Here is a 26,594-nt window from a genome sequence, read left to right as displayed (position 1 = left end):
TTTGCTTTTGTGTACATTTTATAATTTGGATGATCGCTAATAGCTAAATAACAGAAACTTGAATAAACGCGGCTTTACCGCCGAATGTCTTTATTTACAATTTTACCGTGGCATATGTTAAAGGCATGGTATCAGCTGTGCTTGAAAAGACGTATTACATTGTTTAATACCCTTCTTTCATTCTGATTAGTGCTTCATGAAATTCTAATTGGAATTTAGTACAAGGAATTTCAGTTTTTATTGAAACGAATATTGAACCGGCTTGAGAGATTCACCGTCTTACTTTTGCTTAATCTACTTTGAAAAATCTGGAGTGCTTTTAATTGGAAAAATGGTGGAGAACTGAAGGGCAGTGATGACAATAAACATACGTGTTTGTAGCCCTTCTAAATTATCTTCTCTCCTTTTCGTTTATTTGACACTAAAACTAAACTAAACTGAAGATTAAGTGGAAATTTAAACATTTCTTTCTAAATGTTATGAGAAGACAAATCTGCCAAGAAAGTTTAAGCTATTTTGCTTTCTAATGAGTTTACTTTGGAGGAGTAAACTGTCATTAAGTGCTAGATTTTTGTCACAAAACAACTTGATTGTTCTTTAATATCGATCTGAGAAGTTAAAATGCTTTGATGTATTTACTGATACAGTCATTTATCTTTAGTTCATTTTGATACTCTTTTATTTAAAGAAATGTGATACTACTAAATCGTTAAGGGAACTGGTATTGTTGTATTGGTATATAAAATATATTTTTTATCTATAGAGGCAAACGCATTTTAACTAAAGAGAATTAAAAAGACTAGGAATCTGTTGATTAAAATATGTGTTGAGGTAGTATTTACATATTGGGATAATATTTACATTGAACAAAGAAATAGATAAAAACTTCAATTATAACAATATTCATTGGAAATTTTAGCTATAGTTTGTGTCTCATTTCAGTATTGACTGACTTTCATCGTATCTGCATCAGGACATCTAGGAAACCGTTTTATTCTGTTTTGGCTTACTACAGATTTTTTAAAAGACCTGTTAAAAAGTGAAAATTTATTTTGTTATTTAGCATCTCTAAGTTCTTTTGCTGAATCCAGCTACCTCATTTCAGCTACTTTTCGGGAGGAGATGGGTTATAGTTTAAATTAGCTAAATTAAATCAGTGTAATTACTCTTCAGTTCTGCATACAGACTAGTTTTAAAAGTAGCTACCTTAGAAATGCAAGGCTTAAGCACAAGCTTGTAGAGAACCTTAAATTTAAAATAAATGTAGATGAGTTTTGTGGATATATGCCATAGATTGAATGTCTTTTGATCTTATTGTGCCTACTAATTTTCTTGATGTCAGTATGTAGTACATGGTTTTCGTGTAAGTGATTGGTTTACATTAGTTATAATATTGGCTGGGCTGGTTATTTTCTTGAGAATTTAAATAATCCTTTTGTTTCCTGTTACCTAGAACCAACGCAGATCTATAGATTTCTTCGAACTCGAAATCTTATAGCTGTAAGTAGTCAATAAAATTAATGAATATTATTTTTTTCTTAGAATTTTACCTATTTAATTTTAATATTTTTAAAACTTTTTTTATAGCCAATATTTTTGCACAGGACTCTTACTTACATGTCTCATCGAAACTCCAGAACAAACATCAAAAGGTACATTTTATGAATCTTATTTTGAGTTGATCAAAAATATTAAAGTTTTATTTTAAAGTACTATTTCTAATTAAAGATTAAATATGAAAACTGAGGTGAAAAAAGTGACCAGTTGAACTGGTTGCCTGGTGACTTTTTGTTAGTATCATTTTTATAAATCCCAGTTTATTACCAGTTTTTTTTCTTGGTAGAAGTGATTTAGTAGTGGAGTGAAACAAGTGATTTTACTGAATAATATTTTTACTTTGTGCTGAGTTATTTTCAAGTTTAGTAGAAGCTGAGGATTTAAATATGAAAGCGCTCAGGGGAGCTATCTTCAATACATAAATTTAGGTTAATTTTTAAATCTTTCTTACATGTTCTAACAATAAAGAATTTGCTTCCATAATCATAGGTTCAGCAAGTTTCATTTTATATCTTTGGTGGTGGTCTTTCTAGAAGAGGAAATATTTTTGAAGTCCATAGATTGAATATCCTTAAAAAACAAGAAGACTTAATTATCTAGTTCAAGTGGAGTCTGGAGGTGTCCATCAGAACTTATTTTTGTTTATAACATGTAATATTTAACCATATGTAATTATAGAATGCTAGTTTCTTATCCTACATGCAAGGTTATTGAGTACATCAAGTGAACAATTTTAAGTTTAAAGGAGAGGACTTGTATTAGGCATTTGGTATTGTTAATCTTGACTCACTAAAACCATTAAGCTATCCCAATAGACTTTGAAACCAAACTCTTTTGGAGGCTCCTACTGATTACTAAGTAAGCATCATGTTTCTATAGCAGGACTTGGTTCAGCTTTGTAGATACACGTAGGTGTACTTTGAAGGATTGAAATGTTAAAACTATCTTCTGGTAATCGTTCTGAACAGAGAGAGTATGCGAGCAATTGCGTGCTTGTGTGCATTACATTTAATAGGTGAAGCTTGCCAAGAGCCTAAATAACTAGGAAGAAGGTGATGGATTAGGCAACAGAATTAAATTTGTCAGCTCTTTGCCTGTCTGTGCCATTATTTGATCTATGCCAGGGTTCAGCAGACTTCTTCTGTGGAGGACCAGATAGTAAATATTTTAGGCTTTGTGGTCCAGGAGGCAGAATTAAGATTAGTAAGCATGTATGTAGATACTTACACAAAAAGAGAGAAAACAAATATCCACAAATTTTTTATTGATGAAGTTTAAAATATAATAATTGAGTATAGTGTTTTGTAAAATATGCCTACTGGTGAGAAGTGTGAGACTCTTATTTTTGTGGGGTGGGAGGAAATGACATTCACCTTAATTGGGGTTTAGAGTTAGTATTCTTTTTTTTTTTTTAAGATTTTATTTATTTATTTGACAGAGAGAAACAGCCAGCCAGATAGGGAACACAAACAGGGGGAGTGGGAGAGGAAGAAGCAGGCTGGCAGCGGAGGAGCCTGATGTCGGGCTCTATCCCGTAATGCCGGGATCACGCCCTGAGCTGAAGGCAGATGCTTAACGACTGTGCTACCCAGGCGCCCCTAGAGTTAGTATTCTTTATCAAATCAATCGCAGATATTTATCCATAAAAATCATCCTTAGCTTGTGGTATGTGCACAGGCAGTAGGCTGGATTTGGCCTGTGGTTCTTAGTGTGCTGATTTATTCTATAAAACCTAGGAGATTTTGATTAAGTAGTAGTAAACTTTTTCCTCTAGTATTTTTAATACGGAGAATCAGTTGAGTTATCATTTAGGATTCTGCCTGATTTTAATTTAAAACTGATTAAGTTTTTGGGGGGAGTACCTGGCTGTCGGTAGAGGATGAGACTCTTGATCTTGGGGTTGTAAGTTTGAGCCCAATGTGGGTGTAGTCACTTAAACATTTTTTAAAAAAGTGATTAAGTTTTTTCAAAATAATGAGTTAATCCATAAATAGATAAAAAAAATATGTTTAAATTCTAAGTTCATTATTTTCTTGTCATGTTTGTTTATTGGACTATTTGTCTCATTGTGGGATATGTTTCTGTTGTCTGCTAATAGGTGGAGACAGCTTTAAAAACTTGGTAGAAGAAATTACTTTTCTTAATTTATTGCTCTTTAGGCAAAAAATTGTCTTTTGGGGGAGTTTTACAGCAGTTTACCAGGCAAGAAACCTATAAATCCCATAGTTTATTCCATGTAAAAATGCATTAGGATTCACTTAATGCTTTTGTTATATGCTTGGCTTATAAAAGACATTAAAACTAATTTTTAACACATCATACAACTTACATCCTCAAATGAGTGCTGTTCTTTTCAAAGTAGTTGGTGACTTTGGAAGGTGGTGAATTTAGCCTAGTGATTGTGGTCTTTGTTAAACATGTTTTTGGGACTCCTTTTATAAAATTGCTTTTAAATGTTTTTGGAACGCCTTTTTTACTATCATAACAGCATAATATCCATTGTTAGAATAAATGTATCACTCCTTTTGAATTCATACGCTCAGTTGTGATATTAATTCTGGTATGTTTGTTAAACTCGCCCTGTACTTCGGTTTTACTTCATAGAGGTATTCAAATTCCATAGACTAACGCAACACTCATACAGTGGGAGTATTTGTGAGGAGAAGGGCATCTTTTATTGAACCCATTTTACTAGATTTCATGTAAGCTGTTTCTGAATCCTCCTAAGAAAATTTCCTGGAATTTCTTGAATTTTAAAAATATTCTCTTTTTGATGATCTTTTGATAACTATTTCCCTTGTTAAACCTGAGCTGTTGTAGCAGTACCTTTCTCAAGAACAGACTTACTTGGTGCTGGGAGTGAGGCTGCTTTTGTATAGTGGCTTATGTGGTTTGGTTTGTTTTTTTCCAAAAGAAGGCTGGCTTGCCTTTATGATCTTACCTATTTCACATGGTTGTTAATATTCAACTTTCCTATGCACTTCTATGCACACCTCCATAATGTTGGAAGAGATGAACCTTTTGACTTACAGTCTTAACTTTTCTTTCTACAGACAGGATTTCTTCTTAATCATTGCATAAAGATAAACTTACTATTCTTAAAAGTTTCCAGTAACTTTACAACCTTCCTCAGTAGTACATTTCAGTATTTGTACTGGAAAGTTCTTTGTAACTAGCCTAAAATAATCCTACATTTTTCTTCTTTCTTCTCTCTTATCTGTGGAGATTGAAAATGTATTGCCATCCTTCCTAAAGTACTTCCTTTTATGCTCTATTGGATGAAACATTAATATTGAAGTTTTCAGTAACTCTAAAGGTAAAGAGAGAAGCTTTTTTTTTTTTAAATCTTTTGTTAATGGAGGCTGTTTTTTCAACTGAACTATAGATTGCATCAATACTGCTCTTCCTTATTAGTATTTTACTGTAATATATTTGTGTTTATGTTAACATTTCTCTACTGATAATTTTTTATTATACTAGTTGAGTACAATAGCTGTTTTTGAGGAATGAGCATATTAGTAATTTCTAGTATCTGAATTCAAGCTTTACAAAGTAATATATGTGGAATACATTAAGTTTTTCATGTCTTAAGTTTGAAGAAAATATATGAGTATAAAAAATATTCATTTCCAGTTAACATATGTGGGTCTAGATTTTTAGCTTCTGTCTGTAGGACAAATATAATAGACCACCTTAAGAATTAAGATAAGGCTTGTTTTAGGAGTCCATTCTTAAATTGCTTGGGAATGTGTCGGGGTTATTCTTAATTTAGGTTTCTATTTTGTGGAAAAAAGTACTTTTTTCTCTTAAACCTCTAGAGTTAAAAGCTAATACTTTTATTATGATTTGATGGGTATGTCCCCTAAACTTCAAAATTTTTCCATGATGGTTGATAACCATTTCTTTAATATGACATGTCATTTTACTTTAGCCATTGCTAATAATCTTTGAGGATGTTTTGTTACCTTCAGATACTTTTTATAAAATATTTATTTTTATGTAATAGTGCAACCACATATTTGTCAGGTTACTTAATAGAAATAGATGAATGTTTCAAAATATATATGATTTGCATTTGTTTGGTTCAGTCCAACAGATGCTTGAATACCTTTCAAATATAAGGTACCATGATGTGGCTTTCCTTGAAGAAAAGCAGTCTCTGCCCTTCAGGAGCTTATAGTCTAGGAGAAGAAATAAAATATTTATGCAAGTTCACATTTATGAGACTAAATGTCAAAATAAATATAAGCCGAGTGTCATAGGTAAGAGGAAATCACTCTGGTTTGGGAATAATTACAAAATGTTTCATGGAAAAGATAGCATTTGAGATGCGACTTGAAGGGTTGTCTGCTGTATTATAACATACACTGTTTCAATGTAGTATTCCTTGTTACGGCTAACCATCCACAATTTATCTTATTAAAAATAATCAAAATCAGATTTCCAACTTGCCTATTATAGTGACAATAAAGTATAATCTGTTTTTTTTTCCCAGTTGAGAAGTGATTATTTTGTTTATCTGTTTCTTTCAGGAAAACATTTAAAGTTGATGATATGTTATCAAAAGTAGAGAAAATGAAAGGAGAGCAAGAATCTCATAGGTAAGATAACCTATCAGTTTACATTAAGTGACATACTTGAGGAAAGAGGAAAGAATTATAGTGATCATTTCTGTAGTGATCACCCCAACATTGTAAGGAGTTAGAAGGAACTTTAGAGGTCAGTTGGTCCAAACTCATACATAAATCAGGAATTACTAATTCTATAGCATTTGTGGCAGAGAACCCTTAAGCCTCATCTTGAATACCTCCAATCTGGGGACTCACTGTTTTTGAAGGCAGTTGTGTTCACTATTGTTTATCGCTATTACCAGTTTCTTGCATTTTGACTCAAAGTTTCTATAACTTCTGCAGTTGGTATTAATCCTACTACCTCATGTAAGGAGGGTTGGAGACTCATGGCATACTTACTCTATACTAGATGGTATGCCAGGTGCTTCACAATATCACATTTCTTCTAAATAATTGTCTTCAAATCTTAAAGAGGCTCTTTTTCCATCTTGTCCTTCCCCCTATTTACACCTTTCAATCAAAGTATTCCTAACTTTATATTTGAAATATGTTTATCACATAAGAGTTTCAGAAACTTGACCCTTTAGTCAGAATCTATTTGTTGTATGTTTTCAAATGTAATACCTAGAACTAACCCCTAAAAGTTCTGACGAGCCTAATATTTGCCTAAGCTAGACAGTGTGCTTCCATTTTTTCTTGATAACGTAAACTAAAGAAAGTTGAGTATCATTCTAAAGAGACACAGGAACTTGGGTGGTAGTTGTTTATTCGTTGACTACTTTCAGGGAGAATACAAAACTAAAAATGTTAGATTTTTAAAAAATGAAACTGGTTGGGGCGCCTGGGTGGCACAGCGGTTAAGCGTCTGCCTTCGGCTCAGGGCGTGATCCCAGTGATCTGGGATCGAGCCCCACATCAGGCTCTTCTGCTATGAGCCTGCTTCTTCCTCTCCCACTCCCCCTGCTTGTGTTCCCTCTCTCGCTGGCTGTCTCTATCTCTGTCAAATAAATAAATAAAATCTTTAAAAAAAAAAAAAATGAAACTGGTAAAATTGCCACAATAGATTGTTGTGTCTTGAAATTTTAAATCAGATCTTACCGGTTTAGTTAGGATTGTAGACGGGCTTCATGATACTTCACTTATGATTTCTCATTTTAGTAACTGGTATAAGATGTCATTTTTGCAGTTGCTTATATTTTAAGTTTGACCTTTGAATTAGGTTATTTTGTTACTTGAATTGTAAAATCACATTTTTAATTATATGTCTTGCACTTTCGTAGGACTGAACTATAATTTATATTTCCATATCTAGGCAATCTTGACTTAAATAAATTGCGACAGTCCATTCTAGAAGCTGAGATCCCAAATCTTTACCTAATCTGTTACTGTTCAGGGAGTACCTTATAACATAAGACTGAGAATATTCTCAGTATGTGTACACTCCTTTGCTTGAATTTCTATTCTAGATCGTTGTCTGGTCACCTACCCTAGACAGAGCTCTTAGGATCCTCAGGGCCTTTTTTACTTAAAGTATAAGTTGTAGTCAGAGCCTCATCTTTGAGCTTTCCTGGTTCTTTTCTCTTGAACATTTTAATAGTTTGCCCTCCAGGTCTTCCATGGTTTGTGTGGAAAGGAAGAATGAACCAAGAAGAAAATTTGACCCTTTTCTTTATCTTTCCCATCAAGGTTCTATCTTTATTGCTGCTGAACCTACTACTATCTCATTGTGACATTGGCTTTGATAAATACTACTGAGCTTCCCTTAGAATGTGTGTTGTGAGGAAGATAGGTAATACTAGTCGATTCTCTCTGAATAATCACCCAGTAATTTTGTTCCTTTTGACCCAGTGGTTTCAACAGCTAGGCCAGTACTGTAACAGAGGTGTTTTTACGTCACTCACAAAAGCATCAGAGGGTTGCAAGAATTCCTTCCTGTAATTTTGAAAAACAACTTTTTCAGTCTTCAGGATGCAGATGGGACTAGTGAATTGGCCATTTCAACCCCCCAAGATCAAGCTCTCTCCCTTTCTGTCTCTGTCTCTCTCTCTCTCTCTTTTTTTTTTTTTTTTTAAATAACAGACCTAGGGGCACCTGGGTGGCTCAGTTGGTTGGGCATCTGCCTTCGGCTCAGGTCTTGATCCCAGGGCCCTGGGACTGAGCCCCACGTCGGGCTCCCTGCTCAGCAGGGAGCCTGCTTTTCCCTCTCCCTCTGCTGCTCCCCCTCCTTGTATGCACACGGAGTCTCTCTCTCTGTCAAATAAATGAATAAATTAAAAAAAAAACACAAAAAAAACAGAAACAAAAACAGACCTAACTATGTTGGAGCTTACTGCCCAACAAGGCACTTTAGGCCCCAGATGTGTTGAGTTACTGTGCTAAGTGCTAGCATCCCCCCCCCCCCCCGCCCAAGATCTTTATGAATGTCTGTATCACTGCCAGAGACACTAAAATAAATTGGGAGATTGCTTCGCTTTAAGTTGACCCCCAAGGCTCCATATTATTAAATTACTTCAATGTATTTCTCATCTCAAATTAGGCATGATCCTGTTGTTCCATTAAACTTATCACATAGCATTGTAAGAAGTTCCCTAGACACCAATATGTCATGCCAGCACTATAAAACTTTGTAAAATCTGTGGTCAAGTTCTCTTAGAACAAAATTAGTCTTTGTTTTTCCTTGACATTAATTAGTACAAGTTAAATCATATACAAAAACGTATCTGTCTTCCATTTCTATTTTTTATTCTGTACCATCTCAGACAGATCTTAGTTTAGTTGGATCCTGGATTTGTTCAACAGTGGTAGTCTGGGAGTCTTCCATTGGAACTCACGTTCTTACAGCACTTCCAAAGTTGTAATATCTCTACTCGCAAATCCCATGTATTTCATTCTCCAAAGTTTAGGGGAATATCAAGATACACAAATACTGTAGTACTACAGCTGCAAAGTTAGAACAATGAACTGCCTGACTTATTTATGTCATTTGTGGTAACTTAGAAACCAAACCAAATTCCCAGCATTATCTGTGCAAGATGAAGTTGGTGTTGAGGATCTTTTATTATTTATATTCTAGATCTGCAGTTGTCTTTAGTAGTCACAGATACTGGCAGAACATAGGGGAAGCAGCTGATGGGGAGAAAAATCTTTAAGATGTCAGTCAATTCATGGCAATAGGCCATATTTGATATTTGTAACCCTCCCTCAGTAATAAATCCTACTGTCCTTGAAGATTGTTTCTTTTCTTGGGATTCCTGGGTGGCTCAGTCTGTTAAGCATCTGCCTTCAGCTCAGGTCATGATCCCAGAGTCCCGGGATTGAGTCCCACATTGGGCTTCTTATCAGGGAGCCTGCTGCTCCCCCTGCTTGTGCTTGCACGCTCTCTCTCTCACTTTCTCTGACAAATAAATACATCTTTAAAAAAAAATTGTTTTCATAAAGAATGGCTTCTGGGATTCTCCATACCTATTAGCGGATGTTAGAAATTCATAGTGGTTGTACCTTTAGTCTAAAGTTTTTCTTGCTGTTTCTCCTTGCTTTTTTGGTATGATGGAGTATATTTAAAATATCTTTATTTTCTTTTTAGAATGTCTGACATAATTCCTTATATTCTGTCCTCTTTAGTTCTTATTTCTGGCACTCCAATTTATTGTGGGTTTTGAATTTATTTTGGGTTTTGACCAAGTACTATGGCTTACTGGAATAAATCTCTGGTCTTTAGTTTTCTATAAGAGCAGGATCCCAGGCGTCTTTTGTGCTGTTAGTACTACCAGTTTTGGAATTCTGTAGTCCAAACTCCTTTGACTTCTAAGTGCACGTCCACTGGCTGAAAGGAGCATGAAGGGATTTCCAAATTGGAGTTGCTTGCAAAAGTATTTGGGTCAAATGAAAAGCAAAATGTTTCCTTTCTCTTCCCCTTAATCATCATCCATTCCTGGTCCTCTGTTAGCAGCTGGAGAAATCCCCTCAAAAGATACCAGAACTAGTACTTTACTAGGGACGTTTTCAAGCCAGTGTTTTAGTAGATTGATAACATAAATTGCTTTTCATCGCTTCTTATTGTTGTTACTACCTAAACTTTTTTTTTTTTAAGAGTTTTTATTTATTTGACAGAGATAGAGACAGCCAGCGAGAGAGGGGACACAGGCAGGGGGAGTGGGAGAGGAAGAAGCAGGCTTCCAGCAGAGGAGCCTGATGCGGGGCTCGATCCCAGAACGCCAGGATCACACCCCGAGCCGAAGGCAGACGCTTAACGACTGAGCCACCCAGGCGCCCCGACCACCTAAGCTTTTGAATTAGTAATCTTTCTTTTCTAAGCATCTTTGTATAAAGAAATCCAGATCTATTTTTTTTTTCCTGAGGTTCCAGTTTTCTTAGTGTACCAGGTCTAAAACTATCCTCGTCCCAGGGGATATAATGGTAAGCAAAACAGATGAAGACCTTGCCTTTATGGAGGAAAAAGATATAAATGTATAGTATGTACAGTTGTAAAATAATTGCTAAGAAAGAAAAATATAGGGAAACTGAATGTATGAAGCAGGTGATCCAGCTCTTGTTTGAGATGTTGGATTTGGGAATAGTGGTGGATGGTCAGGTAGGGCTTCCTTAGAAAAATGAGCTGAGATACAAAAGATGGATATAGAAGTAAAATGGGGACTGAGAGGGTGAACAGATAGGTGATTCTAAGTAAAGGGAGTATCATAGATATGTCATTTGAGGCCAACAGAAAAAGTAAGGAGAGTGGCTAAGGCTAGAACAGATGACCATGGCCAGATAATGCAGAGCCTTATAGGCTGTTTAAGGATGTTGGTCTTTATCCCAAGAAAGCCATAAAATACTTTTTTTTTTTTAAGATTTTATTTAATTATTTGACAGAGAGAGACAGCGAGAGAGGGAACACAAGCAAGGGGAGTGGGAGAGGGGGAAGCAGGCTTCCCGCCGAGCAAGGAGCCTGATGTGGGGCTCGATCCCAGGACCCTGGGATCATGACCTGAGCCGAAGGCAGACGCTTAACGGCTGAGCCACCCAGGTGTCCCAGCCATAAAATACTTTAAATAGATATATTGAATTAATGGCGTTTCCCTACCTTTCTCTTTTGTAGATTTAGCTGCATTTTTAAAACTTAAGTTGGCTTCTTAACTCAATTGTATGTCTTTTCCACCATTAATAAATCTGATGTGTTTCTCCCCTTTCTCTTAACAGTCTTGTATTGGCTACAGGTTTTGAAGTTATTTTCAAATCAGCATCTTTTCATGTTTGAGTTTTAGTTCCTCTTTCAGTACCTGGGCCATAGATTCTTTTCACATACTTAACTCCTGAAGGTGCCTTATCAGTTGCTACTGAGCATATCTGAGTCTTAAAATCTAAGTGTTTAAGAACAAATTTTTAAGATGTTTCTCCTTGTATACTCTTTGGGTTTACTTTATGTTTTGTCTGCTATACTTCTAGAAGGGAATTTATTTATTTTGTAAAGGACTCCCTCCCCTCATTCAACTTTATCTTCTCATTATAAAGTGTTCCCATCCTTGTGTCTGAACCTCAGAAGAGACCCTGGATTCCCAGAATAATGGGCTTGATGTAGTCACCAATTTCACAGTTTTATACATGATAGCATTAAATGTGTAAGAAAAGTTGGGTAACTAACTTCTAACAGTGTAGATGCCAAATAGCTTATCATTTTATTATGAGGCCATAACTCTAGAAATGAAGCCTTACATCTGCCACTATTAGATTAATGTGCACAAATTAGAGGCACTAATCTTAGTCTCTTTCCAGCATAAAATCTCTGTCCTTCAGTGAGATCTGGCTATTCTTAAAATTTGAGTTTCCTACATGAATGTCATCTCAATGTTAGTCCGTTATGAGTTTAAATTAACTTCATTCTGCGGACAGCTTTTGAATCGTTAGATGTTTATGCTTGAAATCTTACCTCAAAATTTCAAATTCCTCATCTAGTTTCCTCTTGCCCCATTGCTTGCTTCCTCAGGAGTTATGGATGGGGAGCATATCATAAAGATGAACCAAATCCTTATTCAGGTATCTGATCCTGATTAAGTTAGGTCACGTGCAGCCTCAAACCAAATAGACCTGACCCATCCTACATGTTTCTTTGCCTTCCATTCTGATTTAGCTTAACAATCAAGATGTGGATACAGCCACTAAGAGAGGGAAGAGGGTAAACCAGGGAGGGAAAGAAAATTGCCTTTTTTCTTGAATAAAGCCACCTATGGAAGAGAGAAACTGGGCGTCATTGTTATATTTTATTCTAGGTGCATATTAGAATGTTTACTTTTAGGAGGGGGAGTTAGAGGGGAAATTGTGCGTAGCAAATCACATTCACAAAGTTATTTTTTAAGTTGGTTAATTGAAATTTGGAATTCCTTTTCTTAAAGGAACGATGTTAGAATGATAGCTGAATGTGCTTCATATCTCATTTAACTTAAAATGTACCATTTAAAACTGCCTCAAACCACCTGTGGTGAAGAACCTTTTTGTATTTAATTTTCAATCTTTCATAGATCGATGTTTTTGTAAATATACTTACTGATCACAAGCTTGGAGGATATTATGGCAATGTTAAATTTCCGTAAGTGATTAAGTCTTACTCCCAGTTTCTTGCCTTGTTGTGGAATTGGTAACAAGTTTCCCTGATGACCTCAGTTTGCAGACCACATGTTGAGTAACACTAATTTAAAATATTTTCTGGGGTAGATCAGTGCAAGATGCTTCTGGCATTTCAGAGTTGGAACTTAGAACCACATTTTCTATAAAAACAATGTAAATAATACCATAAGCACTACAGTGTAATGGGTCATGATCCCTGACCTTAAAAATCTGTTACTCTAGGGGAGCCTGGCTGCCTCAGTTGGTAGAGCATGTGACTCTGATCTCAGGGTCATGAGTTCGATCCCCATGTTGGACATAGAGTTTAATATAAAAACAAAAAAATCTTACTCGGGAAGGACATTGCTCTTCTTCTGAAAAGTATTTGTTGAGTGCCTTTCTGTAAGACACTGATAGGTGCTAGGGACACTGATGTAATAAAAAGATTGTCTCAAAAGATAATGTATGTGTGACAAAAAAGTGGTAAATACAAATACTTGAGATTAAGCTGTGATCATTAAGCTCTGGGATGGTTGGGGATGGGGCCATTGTAGAAGAGGGAGAGAGTACTTTATGCAAGCCTCACAATCTTAAGAGAGGTCATTTCCTCATTTTATAGATACCACGTCACATCTACTAACTGGAGCCAGAATTTAAATGTAGATTTTTCTGTCTGTTTTACCATTCTGACCTGTTTTCCTGTGTGGGACTTTAGTGGAGATGAAAAAGAAATGGGAACCATATTACAGACAGCAATTAGACAAAAGATTTGGCATTTAGGGGCCCATTGGAAAATTTGGAGAGAGGAATGATACATTCAGAATGGGGTTTTAAGAAAATTAACCTGGCCTTGGTATGTAGGTTTAACTCAAGCAATTAAGAATTGGAAAGATTGGTTGTGACTAATGGATTATCTTCTAACATGTGGAAGGAAATTATAGGATATTCCTCTTTGTGTTCGGCTATGTTTTGGAGTTTTGCTAATTCTGCTTTGTAAGGTGACATTTATGGAGCTATTTTTATAGGAGAACACTAGTTATCTTTTAGTAAAATGGCATGTAGATTTTGTAGATGGCAGATACACTTTTTAAAATCAGCTTTGGGTATAACTAACATTCAGTAAAATGCACACACCTTAAGTATATAGTTAAGAGTTTTGACATATGTATACACTTACATAACCATAACTATGATCAAAATATAGAATGCTTCCATAATCTTGAAAAATTCCTTTGGGCTTCTACTCTGTCCCTTTAATGTACTTTTTTTTGAGGTATGAATTATATACCATCAGATTCAGTCTCTTTGGTGTATAGTTCTAAATTTGCACAACTGCACATAGGCAACAACCACCACAATCAAGATAAAGATTCCTAAAAATTTCCTCGTGCCCCTTTTATGGTCAGCCCTCCTCTTCCCCACTCTTATGTGTTTTAAAAATATATCCGATACATGTCAGAAAGTACTATACATGAATTACCTGTTTTCAAGAATCCCATTGTGTACTGTTTTTATTTTGTTGCTGCTTAAGTTATAGTTGTTCTTCGTTTTCTCTCATATTTATGCTTTCGAAACTGCTTGGATCCTTCCATTTCTACTCTTCCATAGTCATTTTGTCCTCTACTGATACCCTAGCATAGTTTTCTTAGTACTGTTCTGGAAATGCCCTTTGAGATCCCCACCCTGTAGTTTTTTAGCATACAGTTTCATGGCTTACCTCAGTAAGAAGATAGAGGCATCCTCACATCTTCTGTTGAAGGATCACTGTCCTCTTCTCTAAGAAAGGGAGGAATCCTGGGCAGAGTTATAGAGCTAACTTCTTTATAATATGTCCTTGTTTTCAATCATTATTCGCTCCTTAAAACTCTCTTGCCTCACTCTTTCCGATTATAAGAATCACTAGATTGTCACCTTATTGCCTTTTACACTAGTACATTTTTTGAGTAAGGAATCAGTATTGCTTCCATTCCCCCAACATCCGTTCTGTCTAGCCCTCTATAATCTGGTGTCTGTCTGTATCACACGACAAAAACTGTGTTCTAGAAAGTTGCGAATGGTTTCTAATTAACTGATTGCTCTCTTTTGCAGTTTAAAGGTACTACAAAAGTCTATGAATGTTTCTGTTTATTCTATCTCCTCGTAGTAGTTTTTCCGTTGTTGATAATTTTCAAAACAAAAGGATCAGTATAATTTATGTTTCCTTTTCCACTGCTTCTAAAACTAAATGAAAATGACATGTTGAAACAATAAATTACCAATCTATAGCAGATCTGTAATTGTATATTTCACCCCTAATGGAAGAAGAAAGTGATGGTTCCGTATCATTTGTTAGGAGATTGAATTTCCATAGCTTTAAAATAGTCAGACACTTTTGCATGAACTCAGTTATTCTTATCAAAATTTTCTTTTGACTAAATGTGTCCGCATTTTATAGGTAGAGTACTAAAGCACAGTAAATAATCTTGTCCCTCATTTGGTAATTTGGTTTTTTCTGACTTACTGCTTTGGTGTTTTTGTGTGTTGTGTTGTTCTGTTTTGTTTTTATGTATATAGACAATGTGTAGAGTCATGGGCTTGTACAGAGTTAAGAATAAGATCAGAAATTATAAATTAGCTGAAGTAACTTTGATTTCGTTGTTATTTTTTTTAAAGTTTAGGGCTATTTTTACTATAGAGCATTAAAGTGATACATTTTTTGTTTTTTTTGTGTGTGTTTTTTTTAGCTTGTCAGCCCATCTGCAGCTTACATTTACTGGTTTCTTCCACAAAAATGGTATGTACTTAAAAGTAAATATATTGGCCTTCTAACAACAAAATGCTTTGTAAATTTAAAAAAAAAATTATTTTTGTGTGTGTGTATGTGCTAATTTATAAGATTATACTTAGTGGAAAAAATGTCAATTCTAATAATTCAATTTCTCTTTAGTTGACTTCTCCAGCTATTTCAGTTATTGCTTTATGTGGTCGATAATGGGATGTGGAAGATGTAACTTGTACCTGTTTAAACTTTAAAAGCAGTGGTTCTTAAATTTTGTGTATGTAGAAATGTTTTGGCAGTTTGTTTAAAATATATATACCTGGACAAAGAGTTGGATCTAGTAGGTTTTTGATACAGCTTAGGCATCTGCATTTTAATAAAGCACCAAGATAATTCAGAAATAGGTTGTTTGAGGAACAAATTTTGAGAAACTGGCTTAAATGCTTTTGTAGGTGGACTGTGTACATAAAACCTTACTGCTTTCCTGCTAGCCATTTAAATTTTTTTTTTTTAAAGATTTTATTTTTATTTATTCGACAGAGATAGAGACAGCCAGCAAGAGAGGGAACACAGCAGGGGGAGTGGGAGAGGAAGAAGCAGGCTCATAGCAGAAGAGCCTGATGTGGGGCTCGATCCCACAACGCAGGGATCACGCCCTGAGCCGAAGGCAGACGCTTAACCGCTGTGCCACCCAGGCGCCCCTAGCCATTTAAATTTTAAGTAGATTTTGAAATTGTTAAAATCATTCAGTGTCTTGAAGGTAAATGTTTGCTGCATGTGGCTTATATCTAAAATGAAATTCCAACTCTTACTCTAATAAACCATACTTTTTAGGACACTGTTGATATTAAAAAAAAAAAAAAAAGCTATATAACATTATCTTACCCAACTCAGAGCCATCATCTTTCCAGAGATTATAACTAGAAAATAATGAGAAAATCTTTTCAATACAATTAAATTTCTTAGATTTTGCTATTTTTTATTTCCAATATTTTTTGGACTTTAAATTGTCTTAGAACTGAAATAGGGGAAGAGTCCCCTGAGTAGAATTCTTTCTGCATGAACATTTTTGGTTGATGGTATTGCATCGTATTTTTCTTTTTAAATACGGTAATAAAACAATAGAAACAACCACTGCTACCAATGATATATATCAATATGTTAGATATTTTACAAAGAAAAGTATATAGTCTTAAATGTTACTTCATTAAAAGAGGTAAAAGCATGCTAGGTAAACTTTCAGTTGGTTTCAAAATGGATAAAATGCTACTTCATCCATCTTTAATTATTGTGTAATGGAATGAAATCTTTTTAAGAAACTTGTCAAGATCACCATCCTTGGTATTGTTTAGTAAGAAACAAAGTTTATTAATAATATGGTTATATTAGAACAGTTTGATAACTAGTCAGGTTTTTTATGTAAGAAGTTTGAAATCTGGTCATATCTCTATTAGCTAATGTAACTTTACTTCTGGTTTTGCCTTAGATCTGATCCATTTTTATATAGAAGTAAACTGAGTAGCATTTTTATGTTTTTTTCCTAAATTAGTTTTACAATCATCTTATAGAGTCCTTATTTCTAATCATGCCTTATTCTTGGTTTTCTTTCGTACTTTTAAAAGAACAATGGACTCTAATACTTTAAAGCTTATAGTTTGAATTTTATAGGTTCGTTAGCCCTTTGTTCCCAGGGACTTACGTAAAACCCATGTAAGTTATCCATAACTGAAATTGATGATGGATATTAATTGACTATTGTTACTTGATTAATATTTAAGTTGGATTAATTTTACTTGAATTAGTTGAAATTAATTGGAGAGTAGTCTGATTAAACTTTTTTCCTGTCTACATGACAAAATACATAGAGTTCAGAATTGCTCAACTTCACTTGCAGTTTTTATTTTTTCTTGATGTTACTGAAGTATATGAGAAAGTAAACTCTGTTGATACTTCTGTTTCCAGAAAATAATTTCCCATTATAACTTTGAAAATTAGTGGAAGTTGGGAAGAAGCAGCTATATTGCCTCTCTTGTCTAATCAAGGTATATTTGTAGTTTTTTTTTTTTTTTAAGAAATAATATTTTTAAGAAATCAAGATAGAAAACCAACATCAAGATCCCTAAAATCTGATTATTTTTTCCTTTTGTTTTTAAATGAAGACTTTTGTTTAGCTATTACTACTTGAAACTGCTTAGAATGAATACACAAAGATTATTAGGGTACTATTTTCATGGTGAGTATGGTTTGGAAAGCATTTTTGTTACTGCATTTTAAATACTGGATTTTTTTTCATGTATTACTTTTTTATCCTGAATACAGCATTCAGAGAGACTGACTGAAATGTATTTTATGTGCACACCCTACATAAGAATGTTTATGCTTTGTTTTGTTTTAAAGATTTTATTTATTTGACACAGAGAGAGCGAGCACAAGTAGGGGGATCGTCAGGCAGGAGAGGGTGAAGCAGTCTCCCCGCCCATTGGGGAGCCCAATGTGGGGCTTGATCCCAGGGTCCTGGGATCATGACCTGAGCCAAAGACAGACGCTTAACGACTGAGCCACCTAGGCGCCCCAAGAAGAATGTTTTTAAGTAGAAAAAAAGCATTGTCCAAAATCTCAGAAGGAAAATTATTTTATTTTTGTTTACGTTTGTGGATGCATCTGTTGTAGTTTTATATATTATTGAAACCTAGTGATGATTGATTAAATAGTTTGAACTATTAATAATGCCTTTGGGATGAAAGACAAGTAAGTTACAGAGAAGTACTCTAGAACCTTAATTTGCAAAAGCCTTTGTTAGGTAATTGATACAAAGAATGTAGACTATTATTTAAAATTAAAATCCCTAAACTTTGTAAACCAAGAGAGACTCCCCTGGGTGGGTAGTAAATAATATTCTAAATTTAGCTATCCTGTTCAGGCTTTAGAGAAATTCTAGGGAAAAGGTAAAAAACTAGCTGTCTTTCTTGTGAAATAATAATATAGTTGTATATGTAACTTTTATATCGGAAATCCATTATTTTAATCCCTTTGATCACAAATCCTAGTCAAAGAACTTTTTGGTTTGATAATGCCTTGCATTCAAAATAAAGCATATATAATAATGACTAGTTCAATTTTAAGAGTATCATAAGCTAAGTAATTTTTCTAATAGATTTCGAGAGAAGGAAAAAAATTTTAAATGTTTATTTTGTGTGTGGTTGTCTGTCTTGAATATTTCATTTGTGCTTTCTGCCAAGAAGCTTTAACTGTATTTGTCAGAAATACTTTTGACTAGAAGTTTATTATATTCTCTAATTATCATAAATGTTAAATCTTTATAGCCATATAATAACTTAATGTTTTTAACATTAATTAAAATAATTGAACGTCTTATTTGAATCAAAAGAAAAATCACAGTATTGTAGGAAGGTAATTGTATTGTGAAAGGTTTATTTAAATGACTTTTTAAAAGGCTTTTAAAGAGTTTGCTGCAAATTGGAACTGGTTTGGGGGAAAAATGAGTAAACTTCTGAGAAGTCTTTATTATAGGAAGTCTTTTTGTTGGAAATTCCCAGACTTCTTAGGAAAATGAGTACGATATTTATATTAAAAAATTTTTTAAAGTATTGATTTTCTATTTAGATAAGCCATCACAAAACTCAGAAAATGAACAAAATTCTGTTACCTTGGAAGTCCTGCTTGTGAAAGTTTGCCATAAAAAAAGAAAGGTAACATATAAACACAATATTGGTAGATTATGTGGAATAATTTTTTAATTGAGTATGTTCATGTATATATATTGTGCTTTTAAACTTTGAAAGCTTGCTTTCTTTCTTTTAAGATTTATTTATTTGAGAGAGAGAGAGTGTGCGTGTGCGCATGTGGGGGAGAAGGGCAGAGGGGAGGGGGTGAGAGAGTCCCAAACTGACTCTGCAGCAAGCATAGAGCATGGAGCCCAAGGCAGGGCTCGATCCCACAGCCCCTAGATCACAACTTGAGCCGAAACCAAAAGTTGGATGCCCAACCGACTGTGCCACTGAGGTACCCCAAACCTTGAAAGCTTTTAGATATGTTGATGGCTGAATTATAAAATTGATAACCTATTTTGCCAACCTCCCAGATCTTCCTGTTTTTTTCGGGGCTGGCTGAGGTATCTGCATAAAACCTTCTGCTATTATAGGAGTTTGACGATGAAGGTTAGAAACTATCTTTTAGCATCTTAGCACATACATTCAGATGCTTCCCTACCACTCTGGTCTCTTAGCTTACTTTTTAGCGGTTTGTACCAATTGAAATTTAAATAAGGGCTGTGAGAATTTTTCCCAGAAGGATTACCTTATGTAACACTACTCTCAGGCAAAGAAATTCTGTTGCCAGTGTTATTAGCCATTGACGTATTAATACATTGCCTCAAATTTTTATTTATAAGGTGAAATCATTTCACCACAGAAACACATGTTATGATAGTTAAATTTTCTCAGCAGCCCACTAAAGCCAATAGATATACTTTTAGTAGCCTCAGGACCTTGGGTATTTTAAGATTAGGAATGATCTGTATAGAGGTTCCTGTTGTTGATGTTCTTCCAAAATCATCGTAAGATGACACAGGGCTTAAGCGCTACTAAAGCACTCATACAGAGTGGACTAAGGTGATAGGAGACGACAATATAAGTTTATATTCAAAACTTCAAAGTTAAGAAATACCATTCCCCACTCCAGTGCAATCCTATGCATGATAAGTAGTGATGTGAACATTCTTGAAGATTCAAGCAAAAAAAAAAAAGTGAATACAATTAATAGTGTCCTTTTTGTGTTTCAAAAAAATAATAGGTGTAAACATTGGCTTAGAAGGATATACACAACCAGTTGCTAATATTAGTCATCTCTGTAGTATAGGACCGGGGGGGGATGGGGGAAACTTAAATATTTCTCATTTTATACTCTTTTGTAGAGTAGAATTTTTTTTTAATATAATAAGAATGTATTCTGTTTTCAAAGAGAAGCTAGTATCTTGTTACAAGGTCTTCCACATCTTCCAGGTTTTCAACTATTTAAGCATAACTCCAGTTATATAACTACAGAATATTATTCATAAGAAGAACAATATTGCTCCTATTAAGCAGCGTTTAAATACATAGATTTACTATTTTATAACGTTGAGAGTGGTGTTTTTATTATCGTCTATTTTCATTTCTAATGGTCCTATCAATTATTTTGTTAAAATAGAAAATTTAAGGGAAAAGATTATTAATTTACATAAGCTTAACATTTTAAGCATGGTTTTAATCCCATATTTGTAATTTAAAACTATTTCAGATGATCATCAGCTAAATATTAGATATACTGTATCATTTTTTCCTTATATTGGAGAAATCCTTATATTGGAGAAATATTTGGGATATAGCTGTTCCATATTTCCTTTTTGTTTCATCACAATTTTCAGAAGTATGGTTAGAATTTTAGCATGCCATTTGGTAATCATGTTTCCTCTATCTGTGATTGTAAGTTGTATTATAATTCTTATCATAATTGCATATGCATAAATAAGTATAATTTCATAATCTTTGCCTTTGCAGGATGTAAGTTGTCCAATAAGGCAAGTTCCTACAGGTAAAAAGCAGGTGCCTTTGAATCCTGATCTCAATCAAACAAAACCTGGAAATTTCCCGTCCCTTGCAGTTTCCAGTAATGAATTTGAACCTAGTAACAGCCATATGGTGAAGTCTTACTCATTGCTATTTAGAGTGACTCGTCCGGGAAGAAGAGAGTTTAATGGAATGATTAATGGAGAAACCAATGAAAATATTGGTAATTTTTATTTTAATAGTTTTATTTTAAACTTTGCTTTTCCAAGGAAGAAAATGGTACAGAACTAGAAGTAAATTGCATGCATTCTGAAGGCATGAGATGACCTTTATTTGCAGATATTTTACAGTATGATGAGATAATTTTATGGTAGATTACCCTGGATCTTAAATGGTTGGCTGTTGTGCTGTACTAGGTATTTAATCTGTAAAGTTCTCATTTTTACATGAGGAAACGTATTTCATGTGGTAAAAAAAATATATATTGAACACTGGATGGAGAAGACTGGTATTTCAGATTAGTCTCTTGGCAAACAAAACAATGAATTCATTCCTCCCCCCCCACACAACATTTTATTGTGAAAAATTTCATATGTATATGACCGTCGAAAGACTTTTATATAGTAAACATCTGTCTACCCACTGCTTAGATTCTGTAAGATTTTATTATATTTGCTTATCACGTATCTATCCCTCTGTCTTCCCAAAAGTTCTGAATCTACCCTTGAGGTAATCATTCAGCCTACATATAAGTGCTGGGAATACAAAGATCATTAAAACGTTAGTTGTATCCACCAGAAGCTCACAAAAGCTGACCTGGAGTGCAGAGATAGATATAAATCATTGTAGCACCATGATGAACGGTATAGTAGAGGTGTACGTGAAGTTCAGTGGAGAGGCACCTTTGGGGAAATAATCTTTGAGTCTTTGAAGTACCTTTGAAGTTTTTGAAAAGTAACCATAAGTGAGGATTTTTTTCTCCTTTCCTAGTAAGGACATACACATATGGTAAAACACAAACTTGAGGAGCCTAAGTCTGGACATGATACCACAACTTAATTATAATTTGTACCTAATTTGGGATAAGGGACCATATTGTAAAAAAGACCTTTGTGTTTGAATATTTGACTCATAAGAAATGTTTGTGAAATTCAGATGTCAATGAAGAACTTCCAGCTAGAAGAAAACGAAATCGTGAAGATGGGGAAAAGACATTTGTTGCACAAATGACAGTATTTGATAAAAACAGGTAATGTTGTTGGACAATGTTGTTGGACAATGGGGACATTCTAGAACCCATAATGTTCTAGAAATGTTTTTATTCTGAAGTATAATATAGTGGTGATATTTCTTTGCCTTTGTTTCTCTTTATTCTTAAAAATGATAAAACAAGTTTGTAAATACTGAATTTTTCTCTTTGTCACATAGAAAGCAATAAACATGGACGAGTTGCTATTCAGATGGCTCAGTTAAGATTGTTTATTAGCCATGTCACTTCTGAGTGTCTGCTCTTTGTGAGACACTGTTCTAGGCAGTGAAAAGGCAACAAAATCCCTGCCTTTATGGGGCTTAACTTCTAGTGGAAGAAACAGACACCACCACCCAAAAAGTATATCAACTCACTATTGGTGAGTGCTGTGAAGAAAAAGAGAATAAATGCTTGTTTTGCAGAGAAAGGTCTAAGAGAAGGTAATATTTGAAAGAGACCTGAATGAAGTAGGCCCTGTGCAAATCTTGAGGTTATGTATTTACTTAAAAAATTAAGGAAGAAATCTGTGTGTCGTCATCATGTGGCTCTGTGCATTTGGCACAGGGTAGGGTAGCAGAGAACACCTGGATTTGTCATCATCTCTCTAGTCTTTTCACTGGGGAGTGAAGCATCTTTGTGCCAATAAAAGAACATCTAGGAGGCAAAGGCAGCATTCTTTTTTGACAGGATCGGAGAATGTGCCATGAGTTCTTATTTCTGGCTTCTTGCTGGCAGTTAACACAGTTCACTGTTAGGCATAGGAGGAAGAGGCAAGTAAAGCAATTAGTACTACTCTTTAAAAAGTAGTGTTGCTTATTAGCCACCAGGTAAAGAATGTTACAGGGCTTTTAATAGGAAAGCAAAGATGGTTAGGAATAATGCCGTAAATGCTGGCTACTGTATTGCTGTATTGTCTTAGGAGAAATCACTTAGTATTTCTATTAGACTGTATCAGTGTATATTAAACCAATACAGTGTCTTTTTGAAGTCGGAAATTTGTAGGTTAGAGATTTAAATGGGAAACAATAGAAACGTGTTTTAGGAGATGGTAGTTATGTATATGGGAGAAGCAACTAGGATGTGACACGGTGGGCTTCATTGATGTTGGTCAGTGTTCTATTTTAGGCAGCATGGGGGTGGATGTGTTCTTTTTAAAATTCTTTCTGCCTTATACATGTATTAACATATTCCTTACTGCTTTCTATTTAATGAATGAAAGTACCAAGTAGAAACCATGGGAGAATTTCCCCCTGATTATTTTGAAAAATTCTAAATTATAAAAAAAGTCAAACAATATAGATGGATCATTAATACCCACATATCCTTCACTTAGATTCATCAGTCATTAACATTTTATCACATTTGCTTATTTGTGAGTGTGTAGTTTATTCTTGTGCTTAACCATTTGAAAGTTAGATCGTGACACTCTACTTCATTCCTCACTCCTAAACATTTCAGTATGTATCTCCTAAAAACAAGGACAGTTTCCTTCATAACCACAATGCACCTGTCATACTCAGGACCTTCAACGTAACACAACACATACTATCCCCTGTCGACCACAATAACGCCCCTTGTAGCTGTCCCACCCCCACCCCAAGGGTTGTGATCTGTAGCAAATTGCCAGATCTATTCAGTCTCCTCCTGTTTGGGAAAGTTCTCCAACCCTTTGTTTTCTCTTTTTCTTTATGCCTTTTGTGACACTTTTTATTGTTGTTAATTATAATTTGTATATTGCTTTTTTTTTTTTTTACATTGAAGTATAGTTGACACATGATATTCCTTTCAGGTGTACAACATAGTGACTCCGACAATTCCGTACATTTTGCAGTGCTCACCACAATAAGTGTAGTCACCATAGAAAGTTATCACAGTATTATTGACTGTATTCCGTACGTCGTACTTCTCATCCTGTGACTTATTTATTTTATAACTGGAAGTTTTTTTGTTTTTTTTTTAAAGATTTTATTTATTTATTCGACAGAGATAAAGACAGCCAGCGAGAGAGGGAACACAAGCAGGGGGAGTGGGAGAGGAAGAAACAGGCTCATAGCAGAGGAGCCTGATGTGGGGCTCGATCCCAGAACGCCGGGATCACGCCCTGAGCCGAAGGCAGACGCTTAACTGCTGTGCCACCCAGGCGCCCCTATAACTGGAAGTTTTTACCTCCTAATCCCCTTCACCCATTTTGTTTGTCCCCCATACTCCTCCCCTCTGGCAACCACTAGTTTGTTTTCCATATTTATGAGTCTGTGTCTTTCTCTTTTCATTGTTATTTGTGACACTTTTTAAAAGTACAGGCCTGTAGTTTTGCAAAATGTCTCTCAGTTTAGGATTAGATTCAGATTGAACATTTGGGGTGGGGTACACTGAATGGTAATGTGTTCTTTATGTATATCACACACGCAGGTAAAAGTAGGTTTGATCACTTGGTTAAAGTTGTGGTCACAGTATTTCTCCATTGTAACGGTATCTTTTCCCTTTAATTAATTAATATGTAATCTCTGTGGTAATTTCAGTTTCAGCTGGGTAAATGTCCGTTTTCTCCCCAACAACCTTTCACCCAGTAGTTTAGCATCCATCAATGATTCTTGCTTGAAAAAATTATTATTCCTATGGCAGTTGCCAAAATGTTAACATTCTATCATTTCTTCCATGTTTATAGGCATGTCTTCTATAAATAGAAGAGCATTCCTCTTCTCAACTTACTTTTAATCAGTATTTAAGAAGAAACCCATTTTTATTCATTCTGCTTTAATCTACTCATGTTGTTACTCATTTTAATGCTCAAGTTGTCCCAAATTTAGTCAGGGGGAGCCCCTCTAAACAGGGTCCTATATGGCTTTTTTACTTACTTTTATTTATTTTTTGTTTTTCCTTATTTTCTGAATAGTAAGATACCCCAGACTTATATTCTCCCTCTCCTACTTCTGCTCTGGAATTGGCCATTTCTTCAGAGTCTTGATTCCTTTTTTTGTTTGTTTGTTTTAAAGATTTTATTTATTTGAGAGAGAGCAAGCATGTGCAAGTGTGAACTAGGGGAGTACCAGAGTGGGAGGGAGAAAATCTCAAGCGGGCTCTGCTCAGTGTGGAGCCCGACATGGGGGTTGGGCTCAATCTCATGACCCTGAGATCATGACCTGAGCTGAAACCAAGAGTTAGATGCTTAACTGACTGAGCCACCCAGGCGTCCCCCCACCCCTTGCCTTTTTTATTTTAAGTGGGCTCCACACTGTGGAACCCCATGAAAGATTTATTTTTTTAAGTAATCTCTACACCCAGCATGGGGCTTGAACTCACAACCTCAGGATCAAGAGTTGCATGTACTTCTGACTGAGCCAGACAGGCGCTTCTAGTCTTGATTCCTTTCAATGGAGGAAAAGTACTTACAAGCTGAGATCCGAGGAGTTAGATGTGTAAAGTTTTTTTTTTATAATCTCAGAGAAGTTAAAGTCTCCTTAAAGAATGACCACAATTCAAAAGTTGTATAGAAAAAGTATGAAATACCGAGCAAAATTAAAAATTTATTCTGATTGGGGGCGCCTGGGTGGCGCAGTCGTTAAGCATCTGCCTTCGGCTCAGGGCGTGATCCCAGCGTTCTGGGATCGAGCCCCACATCAGGCTCCTCTGCTAGGAGCCTGCTTCTTCCTCTCCCATTCCCCCTGCTTGTATTCTCTCTCTCGCTGGCTGTCTCTATCTCTGTCAAATAAAAAAATAAAATCTTTAAAAAAAAAATATTCTGAAAACGAAGTCCTCTTAAGCTAAATTAAAAAAATGACAAGGGAGAATTAATTTCAACTCCTATTAAAGATTGATGTCTCATTTTTTAAATATAAGATCATACCCATTAAGAAAAATCCCACAGCCCAATAGAAGCTTGAGCAAGAGATAAAATAAAAATGTTTACGAAAAAGGAAAATATATGTGTTTCTTAAACATTTAAAAGATAAGACATCTGAATATAAAAGTACACTGAGACGTCATTTTTTCACTTACCAGTTTGGCAGAGATCAAAAAACTGATAAAGCACTGTTGATGAGGCTGTGGGGAAAAAAGGGCCTCCTCATGCATTACAGGTAGGAGAGTAAATTGGGTTGTAGCTGTCAAACGTACAACTATAAAATAGAATATTATGTAGCCATATAAATGCATGAGGGAAGCTTCATTTCAGTTTAGAAGTATATGAATGTATTATTACCTATACACATACATAAAAATAGCTTTTTAAAATGTTAAGTTTGAATAGCTTTACTGCTATACTGTTGAAGTAGAATAAATTCAGGGCGCACAGC

At 35.0% G+C, this 26,594-nt stretch overlaps 1 protein-coding gene across 2 annotated transcripts in view; it reads left to right on the top strand.

Annotated features, from left to right (window-relative positions):
• Nucleotides 1-26,594, top strand: part of SUZ12 (SUZ12 polycomb repressive complex 2 subunit) — a 42,535-nt gene that overhangs the window by 1,326 nt on the left and 14,615 nt on the right. Inside the window, exons 2-8 of one of the 2 annotated variants that reach the window (XM_045773172.2) lie at nucleotides 1,454-1,500; nucleotides 1,588-1,652; nucleotides 6,090-6,158; nucleotides 15,452-15,501; nucleotides 19,111-19,196; nucleotides 21,045-21,276; nucleotides 22,209-22,302. In XM_045773172.2, coding sequence (XP_045629128.1) covers nucleotides 1,454-1,500; nucleotides 1,588-1,652; nucleotides 6,090-6,158; nucleotides 15,452-15,501; nucleotides 19,111-19,196; nucleotides 21,045-21,276; nucleotides 22,209-22,302 — 643 coding nt within the window. The remainder of the gene's footprint in view (nucleotides 1-1,453; nucleotides 1,501-1,587; nucleotides 1,653-6,089; nucleotides 6,159-15,451; nucleotides 15,502-19,110; nucleotides 19,197-21,044; nucleotides 21,277-22,208; nucleotides 22,303-26,594) is intronic. The other variant, XM_045773173.2, reaches the window with a different exon arrangement.

This window comes from Ursus americanus, chromosome 23 (assembly GCF_024610735.1).
Source record: "Ursus americanus isolate L20-20 chromosome 23, mUrsAme1.1.p, whole genome shotgun sequence".
In the NCBI taxonomy this organism is placed as follows: Eukaryota; Metazoa; Chordata; class Mammalia; order Carnivora; family Ursidae; genus Ursus; species Ursus americanus.
This window is presented reverse-complemented; position numbering and strand designations above follow the sequence as displayed.